The sequence below is a fragment of the Haliotis cracherodii genome, unplaced genomic scaffold (assembly GCF_022045235.1).
Source record: "Haliotis cracherodii isolate W230 unplaced genomic scaffold, xgHalCrac1.p SCAF_7, whole genome shotgun sequence".
Taxonomy (NCBI): Eukaryota; Metazoa; Mollusca; class Gastropoda; order Lepetellida; family Haliotidae; genus Haliotis; species Haliotis cracherodii.
In genome coordinates, this window is record NW_027266330.1 from 12,904,150 (window position 1) to 12,926,664 (window position 22,515).

Below are 22,515 nucleotides of genomic sequence, written 5' to 3' on the forward strand. Positions count from 1 at the left end.
TTCTAAATTAGCACGCACAGTTCAAAACACTGCTGCTTATTTGCTATTCCTGAAAGCAGCATCTAACTAGGATATCTTTCAGCAGCTTCAGCCCCAGTGTTCCCTGAATGACTTATCGCATCAAGTAATCAAGCCCTGTTAGACGTTTACCACTTAGGTGCAACCCGGCGTTGCAATCATAATTAGGACAAACCAGGATTTGACTGCACAGCAAAGTCCCGTGCTTTGGATGACTTGACCACCCATGCCCCTTCACCACAGAGCTGCCTTCGGAATTCATGCTGGCCTGCTGGCCCGAGACTACTTAATTGTGATGAGGACAAGTACAAGTTGTCATTGAAAAGTAGCATTTGAAGGGATCAAACCACCGACCTTCCACTCTCCTGTCAGATGCACTATCCACTACACCATGGAGACGGCCGGGATCACACCACCGACCTTCCACTCTCCTGTCAGATGCACTATCCACTACACCATGGAGGCGGCCGGGGATCAAACCACCGACCTTCCACTCTCCTGTCAGATGCACTATCCACTACACCATGGAGGCGGCCGGGGATTAAACCACCGACCTTCCACTCTCCTGTCAGATGCACTATCCACTACACCATGGAGCGGACGGGGATTAAACCACCGACCTTCCACTCTCCTGTCAGATGCACTCTCCACTACACCATGGAGACGGCCGGGATCAAACCACCGACCTTCCACTCTCTGTCAGATGCACTATCCACTACACCACAGAGGCGGTTCCATCTTGATGGAGAAGGATCTGGACTATCAGATGCCAGCCCACAGCACTCGAGCCTATTACAATCCACTTACCACTAGAGAATTGAAGTTGAGCAACAAAGATATCATCCGGCCAAATGAGGCACTTATCAAGTAAATGGGTAATTACATGTCCACTTGGGTACTACATAAGTCAGACATGAATTTAGAGCTGGAAGAATGGATACTTGGGGGAGACTAGTTCAGCTGTATACATCAGGAAGTGGCAAACATGCTACAATTAGACTGGGTGAATGAGTCGAGTTTAATGCCATTCTGAATGTTAAGTATTTCAGGAGGAGCAAAGCTCACATGCACATACAACAAGGACTAATGGGCTTTTTGTATCACACTGTGTTTGTTGTTAAACACCACACTCAGCAATATTCCAGCTGTATGATGGCGGCCTGTAAGTAATTGAAACTGGGCCAGACAATCCCATGATTAGTAATATGATTTGTGTGTTTGTTGTTAAACACCACACTCAGAAATATTCCAGCTGTATGATGGCAGCCTGTAAGAACTTGAATCTGGACCAGACAATCCTGTAATTAGTAATATGATTTGTGTTTGTTGTTTAACACCACACTCAGCAATATTCCAGCTATATGACAGCAGTCCAGCAGTTTTGTACTGGTAAAATTAGGCTTGGAGTGGCAATTCATGTGGCTGCCCTGTACCTTATAAATCTTGTTGTTGAACAAAACATCGGTGATATTCATATAAGCACATTTTTCGAACAAAGTCATCTTGTCTGTTACCATCAGGGTTTCCTCTTGTCTATTTCTAGGTTAAATATCCATTTGAAACAATTTCGTCTCGAAATTTATTTTTGTAAAAAGACAAAATTGTGACTGAAGTTTGTGTGAATGACGCATAGATCTAACTTAGTTTCTTCAGAGATGACATCTTTGCACTAAACCTGATGTTGAAAGAATTAAAACCAAATAATTTTCATACGTTTTTTTTTATTTGTTGAACGTTGGGGACTGGCAAAATATAGGGGGGACTGGCAATTTTTAGAGTTGCCTCTCTGCCAGGACTAGCAGTTTCAAAAGCCAGCGGGAACATTGCTCATGCTTAGTCTTACATTACTGCAGAGAATGCACTGTTAAAATACAACATACAAACTTTTCCCCAAAATTTGGAATTCTAGACAAATCCATGCTGCTACATCTCTTGTTCCTCAGCAGAGTTCTATCACTTTATTACCTCCATTGCAAGGAGAGTTAATCCGATGACCGAGACTGGCCTCTGCCACTGACAGTGGTATAATTATCCTTCTGTGTTAATCAGAATGGCCAATAGATCTGGCAATTTCATCAGCACCAAGCCTATTAACAGGTCACATCCCTTTGATTGAAATTTCGGAGTTCAGATTGAAATTCAGCATGGGCGCAGTGCCTCAGGAAGGACCATCTCTTGGTATGAATGTAGGGGATGTAATACACTGGAACCCCAACAAATGAGCTAATTTATTGCCCCATGGTGGCCTAACACAATTCCTGTTGCCAATTCAATAAATCTGGCCAATTTTTCCAACATGACCTTGCTGACACAAAAATATTTTCAGGGAACCATCAAAAACATTTCCAATTCTTTATCTCAGATTCAAAAGACAAGTTTGGCACTGGTTATAAATGACACATTTGAATTTATCACAATCCACATGCAACAACGGTTGATAGGGAGCTTAGTGATTGAAGCATAAATGATAAATAAGGGACATGTCAATAACTAAACATGTATCAGTGTGTAATGATCAGCTCACTGAACCTCAGACATGATCCATTCCCTGAGGACACTAGTATATGATCATAGCAAAAACTCATATCTGGGTATGACACATATAGGCTGCTGGGTATGACACACATGGGCTGCTGGGTATGACACACATGGGCTGCTGGGTATGACACATATAGGCTGCTGGGTATGACACACATGGGCTGCTGGGTATGACACACATGGGCTGTTGGGTATGACACACATAGGCTGATGGGTATGACACACATGGGCTGCTGGGTTTGACACACATGGGCTGCTGGGTATGACACACATAGGCTGTTGGGTATGACACACATAGGCTGCTGGGTATGACACACATAGGCTGCTGGGTATGACACACATAGGCTGCTGGGTATGACACACATAGGCTGCTGGGTATGACACACATGGGCTGCTGGGTATGACACACATAGGCTGCTGGGTATGACACACATGGGCTGCTGGGTATGACACACATAGGCTGTTGGGTATGACACACATGGGCTGCTGGGTATGACACACATAGGCTGTTGGGTATGACACACATGGGCTGCTGGGTATGACACACATGGGCTGCTGGGTATGACACACATAGGCTGCTGGGTATGACACACATAGGCTGCTGGGTATGACACACATAGGCTGCTGGGTATGACACACATGGGCTGCTGGGTATGACACACATGGGCTGCTGGGTATGACACACATGGGCTGTTGGGTATGACACACATAGGCTGTTGGGTATGACACACATGGGCTGCTGGGTATGACACACATTGGCTGCTGGGTATGACACACATGGGCTGCTGGGTATGACACACATGGGCTGCTGGGTATGACACACATGGGCTGCTGGGTATGACACACATGGGCTGCTGGGTATGACACATGGGCTGCTGGGTATGACACATATAGGCTGCTGGGTATGACACACATGGGCTGTTGGGTATGACACACATGGGCTGCTGGGTATGACACATATAGGCTGTTGGGTATGACACATATAGGCTGCTGGGTATGACACACATGGGCTGCTGGGTATGACACATATAGGCTGCTGGGTATGACACACATGGGCTGCTGGGTATGACACATTTAGGCTGCTGGGTATGACACACATGGGCTGTTGGGTATGACACACATAGGCTGTTGGGTATGACACATATAGGCTGTTGGGTATGACACATATAGGCTGCTGGGTATGACACACATGGGCTGTTGGGTATGACACACATGGGCTGCTGGGTATGACAAATATAGGCTGCTGGGTATGACACATATAGGCTGCTGGGTATGACACACATAGGCTGCTGGGTATGACACACATAGGCTGCTGGGTATGACATATATAGGCTGCTGGGTATGACACACATAGGCTGCTGGGTATGACACACATAGGCTGCTGGGTATGACACGCATAGGCTGCTGGGTTCGACACACATAGGCTGTTGGCTATGACACATATAGGCTGCTGTGTATGACACACATGGGCTGCTAGGTATGACACACATGGGCTGCTGGGTATGACACACATGGGCTGTTGGGTATGACACACATAGGCTGCTGGGTATGACACACATAGGCTGCTGGGTATGACACACATGGGCTGCTGGGTATGACACACATGGGCTGCTGGGTATGACACACATTGGCTGCTGGGTATGACACACATGGGCTGTTGGGTATGACACACATAGGCTGCTGGGTATGACACACATGGGCTGCTGGGTATGACACACATGGGCTGCTGGGTATGACACACATAGGCTGTTGGGTATGACACACATGGGCTGCTGGGTTTGACACACATAGGCTGCTGGGTATGACACGCATAGGCTGCTGGGTATGACACACATGGGCTGCTGGGTTTGACACACATGGGCTGTTGGGTATGACACACATAGGCTGCTGGGTATGACACACATAGGCTGCTGGGTATGACACACATGGGCTGCTGGATATGACACACATGGGCTGCTGGGTATGACACACATGGGCTGCTGGGTATGACACACATAGGCTGCTGGGTATGACACACATGGGCTGCTGGGTATGACACATATAGGCTGTTGGGTATGACACACATGGGCTGCTGGGTTTGACACACATGGGCTGCTGGGTATGACACACATAGGCTGCTGGGTATGACACACATGGGCTGCTGGGTATGACACACATAGGCTGTTGGGTATGACACACATAGGCTGTTGGGTATGACACACATGGGCTGCTGGGTATGACACACATAGGCTGCTGGGTATGACACACATGGGCTGTTGGGTATGACACACATGGGCTGCTGGGTATGACACACATGGGCTGCTGGGTATGACACATATAGGCTGTTGGGTATGACACACATGGGCTGCTGGGTTTGACACACATGGGCTGCTGGGTATGACACACATGGGCTGTTGGGTATGACACACATGGGCTGCTGGGTATGACACACATGGGCTGCTGGGTATGACACACATGGGCTGTTGGGTATGACACACATGGGCTGCTGGGTATGACACACATGGGCTGCTGGGTATGACACACATGGGCTGTTGGGTATGACACACATGGGCTGCTGGGTATGACACACATGGGCTGCTGGGTATGACACACATGGGCTGCTGGGTTTGACACACATGGGCTGCTGGGTATGACACACATGGGCTGTTGTAAAAGGTGACTAAAGGGATCAGGTGGTCAGGCTCACTGGCTTGGTTGATGCATGTCATCATATCCCAATAGCATGGATCGATGCTCATGATATCGATCACTGGCTTGTCTGGTCCAGATTCAATTATGTACAGACTGCCGTCATATGGCTGTAATATTGCCCTGCAGCATTAAACAACAAAGAAACAAAACAAAACAAAGCATATTCATCAGCATTTCAAATCGTGGTATACAGTTTACCAGTGATACTACACACCTCAATTATTCAGCAGATTCACAGACGTATGAGTGAGTGAGTGAGTGAGTTGGGTTTAACGCCGCTTTTAACATTATTCCAGTTATATCACGGCGTGTCAGCTTAATGTGGGAGGAAAGCCCAAAGTAATGCAGGTCTAAGACGTTTACCACTTCGGTGAAACCCACGAGCACAGGTATGGTGCTGACAAACCTAGAAACATAATTGAGGCGAACCGGGATTCAAACCCACAATCATAGGTTTCTGGCATGCCCACGGGACGCAACTCTGCACAGCGAATCCTGGCGCCTTAGACGACTGGGCCACCCGTGCCCCCCACAGATGTATGAAGCTGTAGCGCATCTCTCTCCACACAGCTCATGGTTACACCATGTACACATGGCCACATCTTTCTGACACGTGTTTTGACATCACAGCCACATACACATCAATGTTTCCTCACTGGCAGACATTGTTTACAGAGATAATCAAAATAAAATAACAGTATGTAAGGTTTTTGCTTAGCTACATGCCTTTGTGTTGGCATCAACATCAGTGAAAAGAGGCTTACAAATGTAGGTCACCAGTAAATTTTATCACTGATTACTGGTTGAAATTAGTTTGTTCATCTGTCATCATCTCTTTCATCAGTATTTTCCAGAAATTGTCACTTAAAGTTTAAAGCAATTGCTTACCATGTTAACACATATAGGCAGGCCTCAAAGTTGTGACCTAACTTTCAAATTGTCTACTGTCTAAAATTCAGAGGTAGTCATTTGGAAACCTCTGAATTTTAGACAGTAGACACAAAAATGAATAACAGCTGATCTTGGAAAACATGTCTGCTAATAATTGTACTCGCGAATAATTCCTCTAAAAATCGACAATGAACTGAAATACATAAATATTAATGTAATTTGTACATATTCTAGTGGACAATGCTCATTGGGTAAGCAAGGAGATACCTATGTAATCTAGAAACATCAATTGTATCATTGTTCCAGTCACAAAGAACAAAAATCAAGCACAGTTTCCACTAATATACAATTCCAAGACTAGTGCTATAACGTGTACATATTGTAAGAGTTACTTGATAAAAGATTTCAAATTCATTTGGCTAGCTACAATATTGGCTTGACTTCTTGATTCTACCACTGGCTACCTGGAAAGAAATACTTGTAGCCATATGGCTACTTGGTAAAAAAATTAAACTTTGAGGCCTGACATAGGGAATTTTCAAATATTTGGAATGTAAATCAGATGTCAAATAGTATTCTTTTACATTGTTTGTTTCATCAATATTCCAGCTATATGTCATCAGTTATTGTTTCACCAGATTTCATAACACTGATTATGGATAATAACAATCTATCATTATATCAACAAAGGGTAACCATGGTAACCTGTCATCAATCATTGGATAATCAATTACAAGTACAGTCTGTGACTTTAGCTGCTTGTCCAAAGTCTGAGACAAGTAAAATTATATAACAACAATATAATCTACTGAGTGAGTGAGTGAGTGAGTGAGTTGGGTTTAATGTCGCTTTTAACATTATTCCAGTTATATCACGGCACGTCAGCTTAATGTGGGAGGAAAGCCTGAAGTGATGCAGGTCTCAGACGTTTACCACTTCCGTGAAACCCATGAGCACCGGTATGGGGCTGACAAACCTAGAAACATAATCGGGGCAAACCAGGGTTCATAGGTTTCTGGCGTGTCCAAGGGACGCAACTCTGCACAGCGAATTGCGGCGCCTTAGACGACTGGGCCACCCGTGCCCCCAGGGTTTATGTTGACCTGTTCATAGGCCAAAATTCGGTCCCAACACGGGAGCAAATGTCAGATAATTCCATACTGGAATAAAACAATTCCCAATTCACTGTCAATATAGTTCATTTCAAGGGGACTTTTACACAAAATTATCTAATGGTGCAACAAAAAAAATCTTCACCCCAAAAGGGCGCGACGTCATATCAGTGTTAGAAATTGGCACTAGTCCTGTAGTCCTTCCCAAACTGCCCAACAATTAACGTATCATTAGGACTAGTAGAAATTTGCCATTTTTAAAGGGTTTAAAAAGGGTCTAAAAATGTTAGTTTCTACCACTGCATATCCAATAACTAAAATATGTTGTCTATTGTACCTTTGGCTATTGACTGTATTTCAATGGCAAGTTTTCAATTATTGTCATCTTTAGTCTTCAGTTAGCAGTTAGAAGTGATAGGTTTAGCGACATTCCGAAGGAATGGACCGTTGTGAACTAACACGCTTTTATTAGATTGTTCAATTACTTGGCCCAACGGCTGTAAACTTTCATTTTACGGTCTCGTATCCCTGTCACATGTTGCCATTAGCTTGTCATGGCGTCTGAGAAACCAAAGCAGACAAAGGGACCAAGTTTATTGAATTTTTATCCAAAACTATGTAAAAAAATGATGGTCAGACTGTGGCTGCAGATAAGAACTGAAGTAATTTAAGATTTTTTTAACTCGAACTAAAGGCTGAACTGTCTTTGAAAAGTGAATAAATAAAATGTCATTTTGTTGTTTAACGCCACACTCAGCAATATTCCAGCTATATGTTGGCAGTCTGTAAATAATCGAGTCTGGACCAGACAATCCAGTGACTGACATGAACATCGATCCACGCAATTGGGATACGATAACATGCATTAACCAAGTCAGCAAGCCTGACCACCCAATCCCGTTAGTTGCCTCTTGTGACAAGCCTAGTCGCCTTTTACGGCAAGCATGGGTTGCTGAAGACCCATTCTACTCCAGATCTTCACGGGTCAAATAAAATGTGAACAGGAAAATGTGAATACTTATAGTGACATTGACAAGTTGAATTCCTGATGAACAGTGAAAAAAGGTAACAAGTTTTATGTCTTTATATAAAAAATATTGGTTTCCCTTGGTTTCATCAAATGTCCCCAATTCTTAGAAAGGTGCGGGTCATAGGGACAGTTTCCAGCTGCTGTTTGTTTGTTTGTTTGTTTGTTTGTTTGTTTGTTTATGTTTAACGCCTCACTCAGCAATATTCAAACTTTATGATGGCAGTCTGTAAAGAATCGAGTCTGGACCAGACAATCCAGTGATTGATATCATGAGTATCGATCCACGCAATTGGGATACGATGACATGCATCAACCAAGTCAGCGAGCCTGACCACCCAATCCCGTTAGTCGCCTTTTACGGCAAGCATGGGTTGCTGAAGACCTATTCTACACCGGATGTTCACAGGTTTCAGCTTCTGAAATGAACACTGATTTAGAACTAATGTCATGACTCTTTAGAGTAACTGTAACTATAAATCCCTGATAGCAGGACCGATAAAGAGGATGCGGCTTTAATGATTATTTTTACATTATTGCAAGGTTAAAATACCACAGAATTTTGGAAAATAAGAAACGATTAAATTATTCACAATTTTGAACAACATAATGATTTTTTCCGAACATTTGCCTGCCATGGGCACTTAGTTTATAACCCGCGATAAAACCCTGGCAATATCAAGGCCACCTGTAAGCATGGTAAGTAATCTACAATGAGTGAGGCAAAATAGCTGTAATAGCATCATGAAGAACTACGGATGCTGTCTGAGTAACTGACACATTATAACCACTGATTCCTCATTTTTTCAACAAACATCAGAGTACTGGAGACTTATCTGGACCTGAACTTCCAACTGGGCACCCACTAGTCATTAAATCAGTGTTCTCATTCATTTCTAATAACCATGGTAACAGGGAACCCAAAACAACAAGACATGAATATATCTGAAATTAAAACAAAATATCACACATGTTTTTGTATGGTAATATCCAAAATAATGCGTGGCAGGGTACATGGAGTATCAGTCTGCATTGTAAGCCACTTGTTAAGTACAAAAGTGGGTGGCGAGTGAAGCATCTCTTGCGGTAGTAATGGTTTTCTGACATCAGGTAAATGACTAGAATCTGTGGTCAAACAGTGAAACTAATACACTGACAATATATTCCAGCAACATTTGGCATTAGCTGCTCTGTGCATTTAATACAGAAATCGAAAAGTTGTAGTGGATGAGTGAGTATGGTTTTACACCACTTTTAGCAATATTTAATATATCATAGCTGGCGACACCAGAATTGGGCTTCACACATTGTAGCCATGTCGGGAACCGAACCCAGGTCTTTGGCGTGACGAGTGAATGCTTTAACCACTAGGCAACAGTATTACAGTGTCAACACTGTGAAGTAATCAAGTACTACAGTGTCAACACTGAAGTAATCAAGTACTTGTGTCAACACTATGAAGTAATCATGTACTTGTGTCAACACTGTGAAGTAATCAAGTACTACAGTGTCAACACTGTGAAGTAATCAAGTACTACAGTGTCAACACTGTGAAGTAATCATGTACTTGTGTCAACACTGTGAAGTAATCAAGTACTAAGGTGTCAACACTGTGAAGTAATCAAGTACTAAGGTGTCAACACTGTGAAGTAATCAAGTACTATGGTGTCAACACTGTGAAGTAATCAAGTACTACAGTGTCAACACTGTGAAGTAATCAGGTACTACAGTGTCAACACTGTGAAGTAATCAAGTACTACAGTGTCAACACTGTGAAGTAATCAAGTACTAAGGTGTCAACACTGTGAAGTAATCAAGTACTGGTGTCAACACTGTGAAGTAATCAAGTACTACAGTGTCAACACTCAAGTTATCAAGTATTACATTGTCAACACTGTGAAGTAATCAAGTACTATAGTGTCAACACTGAAGTAATCAAGTACTATAGTGTCAACACTGTGAAGTAATCAAGTACTATAGTGTCAACACTGTGAAGTAATCAAGTACCAAGGTGTCAACACTGTGAAGTAATCAAGTACCAAGGTGTCAACACTGTGAAGTAATCAAGTACTACAGTGTCAACACTCAAGTTATCAAGTACTATAGTGTCAACACTGTGAAGTAATCAAGTACTATAGTGTCAACACTGTGAAGTAATCAAGTACTATAGTGTCTACACTGTGAAGTAATCAAGTACTATGGTGTCAACACTGTGAAGTAATCAAGTACTGGTGTCAACACTGTGAAGTAACCAAGTACTAGTGTCAACATTGTGAAGTAATCAAGTACTATGGTGTCAACACTGTGAAGTAATCAAGTACCAAGGTGTCAACACTGTGAAGTAATCAAGTACTACAGTGTCAACACTGTGAAGTAATCAAGTACCAAGGTGTCAACACTGTGAAGTAATCAAGTACTACAGTGTCAACACTGTGAAGTAATCAAGTACCAAGGTGTCAACACTGTGAAGTAATCAAGTACTGGTGTCAACACTGTGAAGTAATCAAGTATTACAGTGTCAACACTGTGAAGTAATCAAGTACTGGTGTCAACACTGTGAAGTAATCAAGTACTACAGTGTCAACACTCAAGTTATCAAGTACTATGGTGTCAACAATGTGAAGTAATCAAGTATTACATTGTCAACACTGTGAAGTAATCAAGTACTACATTGTCAACACTGTGAAGTAATCAAGTACTACATTGTCAACACTGTGAAGTAATCAAGTACTGCAGTGAACACTGTGAAGTGATCATGTATTACGGTGTCAACACTGTGAAGTAATCAAGTACTAAGGTGCCAACACTGTGAAGTAACCAAGTACTAGTGTCAACACTGTGAAGTAATCAAGTACTATGGTGCCAACACTGTGAAGTAACCAAGTACTAGTGTCAACACTGTGAAGTAATCAAGTACTATGGTGTCAACACTGTGAAGTAATCGAGTACTACAGTGTCAACACTGTGAAGTAATCAAGTATTATGGTGTTAACACTGTGAAGTAATCAAGTACTACAGTGTCAACACTGTGAAGTAATCAAGTACTACAGTGTCAACAATGTGAAGTAATCAAGTATTACGGTGTCAACACTGTGAAGTGATCAAGTATTAAGGTGTCAACACTGTGAAGTAATCAAGTACTAAGGTGCCAACACTGTGAAGTAACCAAGTACTAGTGTCAACACTGTGAAGTAATCAAGTACTATGGTGGCAACACTGTGAAGTAATCAAATACTAGTGTCAACACTGTGAAGTAATCAAGTACTAGTGTGAACACTGAGAGGTAACCAAGTACTACAGTGTCAACACTGTGAAGTAACCAAGTATTAGTGTCAACACTGTGAGGTAACCAAGTACTAGTGTGAACACTGTGAGATAATCAAGTACTAGTGTGAACACTGTGAGGTAACCAAGTACTAGTGTGAACACTGTGAGGTAAGTAATCAAACACTGATAATCAGTCCCATTACTATATAAACCAGGTGTGAGTGCAGAAATCTTCAGCAAAACTACGACTGTTCAAAGAGTTCATCAATAGACACAACAACTAATGCACTTCACTGTTTGGTAATGCATCGACCTCTACCGCAGGAAACAATAACAATCAGCCAACGACACAACAATGACACAATCAGCCAACAACGACACAATCAGCAACTGATTGGTCTTCTTGATGATCTTTTCAATTCCACTCCTTCATCTAATTGCTTTCATCATGCACATGAAACACATATGAAGAAGGGACGAACACCACTGGTCATATCCAACTAGTCCACAGTTCAATTTTGAGTGAGTGAGTGAGAATGGTTTTATGCCGCTTTTAGCAATATTCCAGCAATATCACAGCGGTGGACACAAGAAATGGGCTTCACACATTGTACCCATGTCAGGAATCAAACCTGTGATTAGTGAACACTTCAACCACTAGGCTACCCAACGGCCCGTTAACTTTTGTCTGGTGGTTCGTGTAAAATAACAATTTTATGAGAAAACAACTTGCCTCTCTGGGTTTTGACCAGTCTCTGACTAACAGTCCTGGGGCAGACTACAAGAGACCAAATCATCTCATTTGCCCTAGATGCCCCCAGTGCAGTGTCAGGAAGTGGAAGCAAAGTGACTTTGAGTCACTTTTGGTAATTATTTACCCACAATTACCCAAAAGCTAATTGCAAGACCAGAGTAAAATTGAGGGTTGGTTGGTCAAACTGTGTAACTTGACTAACTGTGCGCCTTCGTACCCTAATGACTTTGATCATGGTTTTCCTGTTCATTGACTCAGGCAATATTACAGGCAAATTAGCATCAAATATATTACTCACTGCATTTAATGAAATACAACCACTCACTTAAAATAATTATGAAAAGGAAAACAAATCATTCACCAATTCCAAAGAGCATGAAAAAACAACGCCATGTAAACAGCTGGTAAATAGTAAATATTAGGCTTCTTGATAATATTCACTGTGTACATTGCGTGTTGCCCGTTGAGTCAATTCATTTGTACTGACCCGATTATCAATAAGTTTACTTTTTTGAAGTAATGCACTCAAAACAATGTCTTTATAGCCAGTTGCGTGTTCGTCAACGGCGAAGTCGTGAAGTATGCTTCTGATGTTGTGCAGGTGGTTGTCATCGTCCAGCTAATTTCGAACCATAAGAAAATTATCAAACCATTGAAAAACAGCACAGATTAAAATGAAAACCTCTGTTGTGCGAATGGGACTATATGCGTGTGTGATTTTCTCCTTATCAAGGAAAACAATTACATCACAATGTCATCAAAACAAATTACCTACCTTGTTTTCGCACCGGCATGTTTCCTTCAGCGTGACCTGTGACAGTCAGTGTTTTCACACTGTCTCTGACCGTTAACTGGGTCTTGTAGACTCTAAGATTAATTGATCCGTATGATTAACAGGCTTGCTCAATGCACATGTACCTCCCTGTACGATTAAACGGTGATTCAAAGTACTGTCAACTTGTAAATTACAATGACAAGGGCCAAACTAGGAAATAGGCCGTAATATGGCGGCTGCTGCAAACGAGTTGTCACGTGACTAAAATATCAGGGAGTGATTATTTTCGTATATTTATCAACATTTGTAAATCATTTCTCTCAACAGATTTCCAATATATATGTGGGAGTTAGGGAACATTACGAGGGATATGCTATGACTTGTTTAAAAAAATGCAACAAGAACAGAATACAATGTAGAACTGTGTTTCGATTAATCTTGTATCCAAACATCACACTGATTATTGCAAGCATACAACGTTTCCCGCAATTTCATGTTTACATCGTCAGTATTTTTAGTTTATTGTAGTTTGGCGTGGAAGATCTTTCTTTTTATTAGTAGATGGAGCTAATTATGGTGGAGCCGTGTGGTTTATATATATTCTGTTGGCAGTGCAGAAAATAATTACTGCAAATTAATTCTAGGTCACTATGACCTAGTTGTCAATGCGCATGTGTTTATGTTCATGAGAACGGACACTTCCTTCCGCTTAACAACACGTGAAAATGGGAACGTTCAATGTCAAGTTTTCATCAACCTTCAAATGATGGAATTGTGGTAAACGCACACCCCTTTTTTACCGTATTTCATGCGCTAAATTGGGATATGACAGTGAGAGCAAGTTAGTTATTTATACCCGGGAACGAGTGGACGGTACAATTTTGTCGGCTACTAACTGATATTGATAAAATTAATCAAAGCTTCAAAAACTAACCTGCAAAAAAGCCTGCATTTGTGTTTTACGCGTATAGGCTAATATAGTTGCACTGCCACGATGACTTTTTAAGTATTTCTTCAGTAAACATGGGCGCTAATTACTTAGTGCCCATGGTACACAAGACCCGTGAAGGTCCGGGTTAGAATAGGTCTTCAGCCACCCATGCTTGCCTTAAAAGGCGAATATGCTTGTAAGAGGCGACTAACGGGATCGGGTGGTCAGGCTCGCTGTCTTGGTTGATGCATGTCATCGATCTCAAATGCGTGGATCGATGTTCTTGATATCAGTCACTGAATTGTCTGGTCCAGACTGGATTATTTACAGACCGCTGTCATATAGCTGGAATATTGCTGAGTGAGGCGTTAAACAACAAACAAACATAATTTGAGTCTAGACTGACAAAGTGAATCCTGAATAACTTGAAGTAGGCCAGTGTCTAGACTCTGGCCCCCCTTCATATTTTTTTATGAATCCATTTTGTTATTATATGATATTATGATATACCCATAATAACATATTGGCCACCATGGCATCCTTTTGGAAGTGATGGATTTCATCACTATCTCAGTCTTCACACAAAATTCTGGTCGTTTCAGTATTTAGTATACTGACAGTATGGTGCAATTAAAATATTGAGTTTGAATAATCTGAGTCACAACTGATGCAATGGGGAAATTATGTTGCATATTCTCTACTGCGGCAAATACACAAGTTTTCTGCGTCAGGGTTGACCAGACATGAAACCAGTGAAGAGAACTGATATTCTAACTGGGTTAGAACTGATCTTCAGCAAGCCATGCTTGTTGTAAGAGACAATTAACGGGATCTGACTTGGTTGATGTGTGACATCGTATCCTAATTATGTAGATTGATGCTCATGATGTCAATCACTTGACTGTCTGGTCCAGACTCAGTTATTTACAGACTGCCATCATATAGCTGGAATATTGCTCAGTGCGGCGTTAAACAGCTTACAAACAAACATACAAAAACAAAAACGAATGACTTTTTATGAAGTGTTTTTCAAATCTTTGCTTAGAGTGGTTTCAAATTGGAGTAAAAGATGTAACGAACGTGTTATTTGATGTGCACTTGTCAGAAACTACAAAAAATGTTTTTCTGATTACAATGAATGGCTGACCGGTCCGATTATAAACAATCATCAATGGTGAAAATTCCTGTAGTTTTCATATGAGGCCTTTAAGGTATTAAAAAGTAAAAACAAAATGCTTCTTGCTAGAAAAATTATAAAAAAACGTAGTGCCTAATATGTTTGGTGAAATTTATGAGAAGAATTTAGCCCTACTACTCTTAAAATGCATACTGAATGAAAGTTTCTTTCAGATATAACAGACATTATGGAGCCATTACCCTTGACAGAGGAGGGGAAACCCAAAGATAGAAGCATCTACAGGCTGAAGCATATTGAGGATGTTCCTGAAGGTGCGGTGCGGATGACCACAGAGGAAGTCCTCATGCATCACATGAAGTTGATCAGGAACTGGGACAAACCACTAGAAGTGTAAGAGTTATTTCCCTTTGACTGGTGTAGGTTTTGGCTCCAGACATATACATTGAGATGTCTTGTGGGTACGAACCAGATTGGTTAATGTGTTTGTCTGGCTAACAATATTTTCTTGGTTTTGTTCCCAATTTTTCAGTAAAATGTGTAAAGCAATTTCATGTTGATTGGTGTTTCTGCAATATTGGCTGATGCTATAAAAAGGTATGACTTGATTCACAGGTGTGGGACCTGTGAAGATCCGGTGTAGAATAGGTCTTGCCGTAAAAGGTGACTATGCTTGTCGTAAGAGGCGACAAACGGGATCGGGGGTTCAGGCTTGCTGGCTTGGTTGATGTATGTCATCGATCGCAATTGGGTAGATCGATGTTTGTGATATCAATCACTGGATTGTCTGGTCCAGACTCTATAATTTTACAGACCGCCCTCATATAGCTGGAATATTGCTGAGTGTGGCGTTAAACAACAAACCAACCAACCAACTGTTACAAGGTGATTTCCAAAGTGAAACCCCAATTCACTCAGAAATTGGCCACACTCCGGTACTCAGGACCCACCTGACTCAAGTACCCGAGTTACCTGTCCCAGCCCTATCAGCTACCCATGCTTGCCGTAAGGGGGCGACTAACGGGATCAGGTGGTCAGGTCATTTGTTACAAGGTGATTCCCAAATTGAAACTCGGAGGTTAACCGAGAAACATACAGAACTACAAATAAATTGAAAACAGTCTCTATGGCTACTTAACATATTGAACAAGCAGACAAGGAGTTTGTGTGGAATTTCTATCCATGCTACTGTTACTAATAGAATTGAAGTACTGCTTTAAGCGTTGTGCTCAACTCACTTGCTATAATTCCAGATGGCCACTGCGACATGGTACAGCTTTAGCCAGCGCCACAGCAGCAGTAGGCGGCTGGATCATCAACGCCCACTACAGGCAAAAGTTCCGGCTGAGGAACTATGGCAGAATGGCCAGCTACCTCCCCGCGGTCTGCCTTCCTGCCATGATGACAGCCTTCTTCCATCAGTTTTACGTTCAAAACAATATTCTTGTCGGCAAGTACGACTGCACTGTTTGTATGGAGACAAGATCAGGGGCAGTTAACTCTCTGCTAGGTGGACTTTATCCTTTGCTTCTCTCCCCTGTTTCCTGTATCATCCTGGCAAGGAAATACTACACTGTCCCCGTCCCAAGGATCACAGAGCCCACTCTCATACTGAATCTGATGAGGAGGACGTCGCCGATGGTGGGCGGGCTGTTTCTACTTGTGGCAGGACAGTTTACCTTCGGAATGCTTTTAGCGGAGAGAGAGATAACAAAGTTTCAAAACGTTCTGGTGAAGACGTCAGGTAGTTTACGTAACGATGAGGATGGTTATGATTAGATGAGTGTGTGTGCGTGATTTCAATAAACAGGTTTTACAAAGTCGTCTTTTATTTGTACGTTTATGTGTTTCAGCTCAGAAACTCTTTTCCAGTTAGAAACAGTCTTTTGATTATATTTTGTGTTTGTTCATTGGAGGCTGCAAATTTGAAATCAGATCTGTGAATAACTGTTGTTCATAAGAGTCAGTTTGATTGATTGATTTAAAGCGTGTCAGCAAGAGAACTTCTGGGCGATGAGTTGGTGATGAGGGTGATGGGGACATCATTTCCAAATCAAAGCTTTGGGTTAGGGCTGGGACGAGTCCAAATTTACTACGCGGGTACTCACCCCCCTATTATCCGACCCTACCCAGGTACCCACTGTAGGTCTCAGGAGATGTCTCAAAATGTCCGATTGGGAACATTTTTAGCATAGCCCTGGCAAAACGTATTTAGATACACGTATTAAACAATCTGGTCATTCATACACTGAAGTTGAATTAAGTTGTATCTTTATTCAACCATATGAAAGATCAGAAGGAATAGGTGCACAGTCAGAAAGAAAAGCGAACATTAGTGACTTGTAGTGTAACCATAGAGTTCTAGATACTTTTTGTCATTAAACAATATGTCACGTCCCGGTAGTCCTGTGGGTACCCGGGTCCTACTCAGTAACCACCCGACCCGGGTACCCGAGTTACCCGTTCCAGCCCAGTTTTTGGTCCAGAGTGTTTATCAAAATGGAAGATGGAATACACTGAATGATCAAGGATGATGCAGGGTTTGACAAATTGTTGGGGTTTTTCAAGAGACAAATTACTCTCACCATTGAACAAACAATTTCATTGTTTCCCACACACTAAAATCACATATTCTTTTCCATTTTCTGTCAATGTTGGGGTAAACAAAAATAGGAGTTAACATTCCATATTTTCCACTATCGCCAATAGGGACACCATGATTTTTGTTAAATATTGAACATCAAGAACTGAAATAGATGACATATAAGTGAGTTGTGTACTGCGATGAAGAGTATTTCTGGTTTGTCGTGCTGTGTCTGATTAATGTGAGCAGGGCTCCTGATAAAAAAATTAGCATTGCCATTGCTAATGTTATCATTCACATTGGGTATTGATAGTTTTTGGGTATTCAATATATTTTTACTCTCTTGGGTCTGTTCTACTGGGTATTTTCATGCCAATGACTAGACTCAAATGCTGTTTCAGGTAAGTCCTTTATTCTTCTGTTTTTGTGCAGCCCCACGTGTGTTATATTTGATCAGCATATAGGGATCTGTTAAGAAAATACATAAATTTACTACTCGAGTACCTACCACCATTCTACCCGAGCCAACCGGATATCGGTTGCAGATATCTAGAGATAGGTTGGTTGGTTGTTTGTTTTGTTAATGTCGCACTCAGCAATATTCCAGGTATATGATGGCCGTCTGTAAATAATCGAGTCTGGACAAGACAATCCAGTGATTTATACCATGAGTATTGATCAACGCAATTGGGATCGATGACATGCATCGACCAAGTCAGGAGCCTGACCACCCGATTCCGTTAGTCGCCTCTTACGGCAAGCATGGGTTGCTGAAGACCTATTCTACCCGGATCTTCACGGGTCTAGAGATAGGTACAAACTGTCCGATTTGGATACGTTTGACCTAGCCCTGGCAAAATGTATTTAGATACATGTGTAAAACGATCTGGTCATGCATACACTGAAGTTTACCTCATGACGTTTTATCTTTATTCAAACATAAAAGTCAGAAGGAATAGGTGCATCATCATAAAGAAATGGGAACATTAGTGACTTATAGTGTAACCATAGAGTTTTAGATAATTCTTGTCATTAAACAATATATCACGTGACTAACGGGTCCGGGTAATTCATTGGAGACCTGGGTCCTACTCAGGTCCCACCCGTACCCAAGTTTCCGTCCCAGCAGTCGTGTTTTTTTATCAACTCTGTACTTCTGAATATTGTTTAGAGAGGCAAAAGGTATGGGATTGGATATAACTATGGCCTTGTTTAGAGAACATTTGAAGCAATTCTACCAGGAAATTTGTTATTTCTTGCAAATAAAACATTTTTACATAACAAGCGTCAAAAAATAGATTTCAGGGTGGTCAGGCCCACTGACTTGTTTGATGCATGTCATCGTATCCCACATGTGTAGATCGATGCTCATGACGTTAATCACTGGATTGTCTGGTCCAGACTCGATTATTTACAGACCGCCACCACAATTCTGGAAAAATGCTGAGTGTAGCGTTATCAACAAACAAACACTATGAGCTTTCACCCCACATAAAGCTGACATGTCGTGATGTAACCAATATAATGTTCAAAGTGGCGTCAAAGAAAACTCACTCCCTCATTCACAAGGGACAGTCTAATCCGAACTAACGAATTTCAAGTAATTCTAATCATTTCTCTTGTCAACCCAACACAGAACTAATGCAAACTCCCCATAGAGGGCGCTGGTATGTTTTGTTTTTTTTATTTTTAGCGTATGAACTTATTAAAGCAAATGTGAGGATATAACATACAGAAGTTTCAATAAGAACCTTTATCATATAAGGTCAAATAGGGACTATACTTTCAGTGTTTATGAACAAGTATGGGGTCGTTCTTGTCATTCGACAATGGAGTCATATTTAACCATCGGGAATCTGGAGAAACTACTAAGATAATTGCTATCGTTATCAAAAGAATAGTCTAATATACCGCAAATCAATGTCCTATTGTGACGTAGCTAAGTCATTTTACAAGTTTTGGCAAACAATTATGAGAGGACACCAGCCAAGGGGATCAGTTGCCATGTGTGCTTGTAGACCTCTGCGGCTTTGAACCTTTTCCCAGTTGGATCTGGCCGAAATATGTCCGAATTGTTACCTTGTTACGTTTTGTCGCTGTGTGTACATCTGACTGCACTTCGTAACGTTATAACAGGACAGGTCGACTGTCGACAACTGACTGTGGTCGAGACGTCTCTTAGACAAGGGTTAGAGTAGCTTCCCTTTGATAAAGGGTAGTTACTCTAGCGGGCAGACCGATGGATTGCCGCGAAAGGCAAGGAGAAACAATTTGGACCTACCTTTAGAATACAGTACCACAAACTTTTCAAACACGTGACAATACCCTATGACGTAATTTGTAGTATTTTGCTGCCAGTCACACCGGCGAAACAATGCCATGTGACGTCAGGGGTCATCGAGTGTGCATAAGCTCCTCCCAGTGATCTATCATCTCTACACGAAATGTCAATGAATACGCGCTGTGGAGAGTTTTGAATATTTGTTTACTAGATATAGCCTGCGGCGGCGCATTTTATAGCAAGCGCTTGTTTACGAAAGCACTTTTATTTTTTATATATTTTTTATTTCGTTTTTCGCGTAATTCAAGGGGCTAAAAGGGTTATAAATGGGAACTAATATACATATATTATTTTTTCGGTGCATTAAGTTTCATTGTTGTACACAAGAATGTAGTTTATTAGGGATAATATATTGGCGCTGAACACATCCAAATATAGCTAGTGTTAAGGTAGGTTACCCCGAACTCTATCCTTAGCCCTTGGATCCCCTTTACGATCAATAACCCCTTTTCGATCATTAGGGTTAGGTACCCGTTTAGTGGCTATTAGATAACCCGAATTCTGTCCTTAGCCCTCGGATACCCTTTACGTCCAATCATCCCTTCACGATCATTAGGGTTCGGTAAATCTGGCTACTGGAAACTGTCCTGGAACATTCACACAAGCCACTTTCACCGGCTACATTTTTTCAGTACTGATTCAAAAGCGAACTCACCGTTGTGTCGTCACTAGCCATGCACATGCCTCCCTCGTTCCTTACTATTATCCACATCGTCCCTACCACACTTTTCTGTCACAAAATCCACCCGACGAATTATTAAAAAACACGTCATTCCTGTGTACTCGCGATTTCGACGTCTGACGTCTGACGCCTGGAGCCGTTTTCAGTTCGCGCCATATCGGATCATTCCTCGCCACTCGGTATCTTGTAGATTACGGAATGGGACGAGTGTGCCAAATGGCATCGGGATCATTCGTAAGTGTCGATAGACTAAAGTCACGAGACACCATGCCTACCCGTAACCTTCGTAAGGGTCCGTCACCTATTCGACTCTTTTCGTTCAGTTCCGTAAGGTTGTAGGCATGACCAGGTAAATTTGCACCCTGGTTGACGGTGTGGACGTAACTCAGCCGGTTAGCTGTCCGGCTAACAATCCGAAAGTCACGAGATCACGTCCAACGGATTCTCACTAAAACTGGTTGCTTATCTTTGAGACATGTACCTACGGAGGAGGAGACCGTCCTCACGAGAAGTTGTGGTACTGTAATCTAAAGGTTCGTGTAGGCAATTGTTATTTTTCATATATGTAGTTACGCCACTATATAAGAAACGGGTTTCTGTTGGATCTTTTGGCTAAAGTCACTGTCCGACATTAGTTACCTTCTGACGTAATATATATTAATGCGCACATTCCAGGAAAACTTACAATGTTTAGGTAACGTTTGTGCGAGATGGGAAGAGCACAGAATTGATGAATGACATGATATCATAAAGAGGTTACATGGGCGGATACAGAGGGGGGATGCACATAGAGGAAAATCAGTTTTCGTCATTTACGGCAGGGTATTATTTGTATGGAATGAGTGACGTTATACATAAGCATAAAAATCCAATTGATTTGTTCGCTCACAGTTTCCGTATAGCTGCTTTATAACAAAAATCGTACAACAGTACTTTTATAGGTGTAGGGTAAAAAGGGGAGAAATTTGCTGTTTTTCACCGCAGAATACATTCTCAGACGACGCTTAGCAGTGTCTTTATTTCAAACCGGTTTAATATTTGCAGTAAAATTTACACCATCAGATAGGAAATTTAATATTCTCTGCGTTACTTTTCAGATCTGAGGAAAATGTGCGTCAGAAAGAAGTAATCGGTCTCACGTACGCGGGATATACGTGTATCATTGCGCAACGGGTTGACTTTTAAAGTACTGGCGGAAATGTTAGAAAACTGCTTTTTGCCTGTTAAAAAAGGATATAATTTTTCACAGACTGTTGTTATTGAAATATCGAGTAACTACCGATTGCCCTACCCGTGGTTTGAAGTATTTCAGTCACAAGGAGTTCTTTCCTAAAGTTTACATGAGACAAATTCGAACGAAAACAGGAAGATCACATTTATTCCAAGTCTAATGGTGGCAGTCTGAAACGGACTATAGAAATATGTGCAGGTGACTCCGTTATAATGATAATAATGTTGTCTTCATAAAACATCTAATCCACACACAAAAATAATTTTGAGAAAATTCTAGATGTGCATCTTCTTAAATGACAAAATGAAGCTGCGTTTTTTGTGTGTTTACATTGCTCCCATGATGCATGTTACATTACACTTGCTTAGCCATAACCATTGGTACGCGACGCGGAGTCTGTACCGGGAAATGTATACATGTTCTTTACACTTTAGAGAGATAGAGGGAAACAATTTATTAATTTAGATAGGGTGAATTACCGAACTGCCCAAGCCATGGGGTTTTTAATTCATACCATCAAGTCTAAAGGTATGATATG

General features: G+C 41.5%; 2 protein-coding genes across 3 annotated transcripts in view; one reads left to right on the plus strand and one right to left on the minus strand.

The window, feature by feature from the left end:
• The window catches only part of LOC139449122 (disks large homolog 1-like), a 346,607-nt gene extending 333,299 nt beyond the window's left edge, over window positions 1-13,308 (minus strand). Inside the window, exon 1 of the mRNA XM_071230606.1 lies at window positions 13,074-13,308. Coding sequence (XP_071086707.1) covers window positions 13,074-13,092 — 19 coding nt within the window. The 5' untranslated portion in view covers window positions 13,093-13,308. The remainder of the gene's footprint in view (window positions 1-13,073) is intronic.
• Window positions 13,309-13,767: 459 nt separating this feature from the next.
• On the plus strand, window positions 13,768-16,944 carry LOC139448293 (transmembrane protein 126A-like). 2 transcript variants are annotated; one of them, XM_071229841.1, is made up of 3 exons: window positions 13,768-13,850; window positions 15,355-15,532; window positions 16,393-16,944. In XM_071229841.1, exons 2-3 carry the CDS (start codon window positions 15,369-15,371, stop codon window positions 16,916-16,918), a joined length of 690 nt encoding a protein of 229 aa, XP_071085942.1. In that variant the 5' UTR covers window positions 13,768-13,850; window positions 15,355-15,368; the 3' UTR covers window positions 16,919-16,944. The 2 variants fall into 2 exon arrangements, with proteins under 2 accessions (XP_071085942.1, XP_071085941.1); XM_071229840.1 differs by having other exon boundaries at window positions 13,775-13,850; window positions 15,345-15,532.
• The last annotated feature ends 5,571 nt before the right edge of the window (window positions 16,945-22,515 follow it).

What these genes read in the sequence shown, in the direction of transcription:
- LOC139448293 (XM_071229840.1), top strand. Translation starts at nt 13,812, where the DNA reads ATGTCAAGTTTTCATCAACCTTCAAATGATGGAATTGTG. An exon ending in CTTCAAATGATGGAATTGTG is followed by an intron (nt 13,851 to 15,344) that starts GTAAACGCACAC and finishes ACTGAATGAAAG; the next exon opens with TTTCTTTCAGATATAACAGA. An exon ending in TGGGACAAACCACTAGAAGT is followed by an intron (nt 15,533 to 16,392) that starts GTAAGAGTTATT and finishes CTATAATTCCAG; the next exon opens with ATGGCCACTGCGACATGGTA.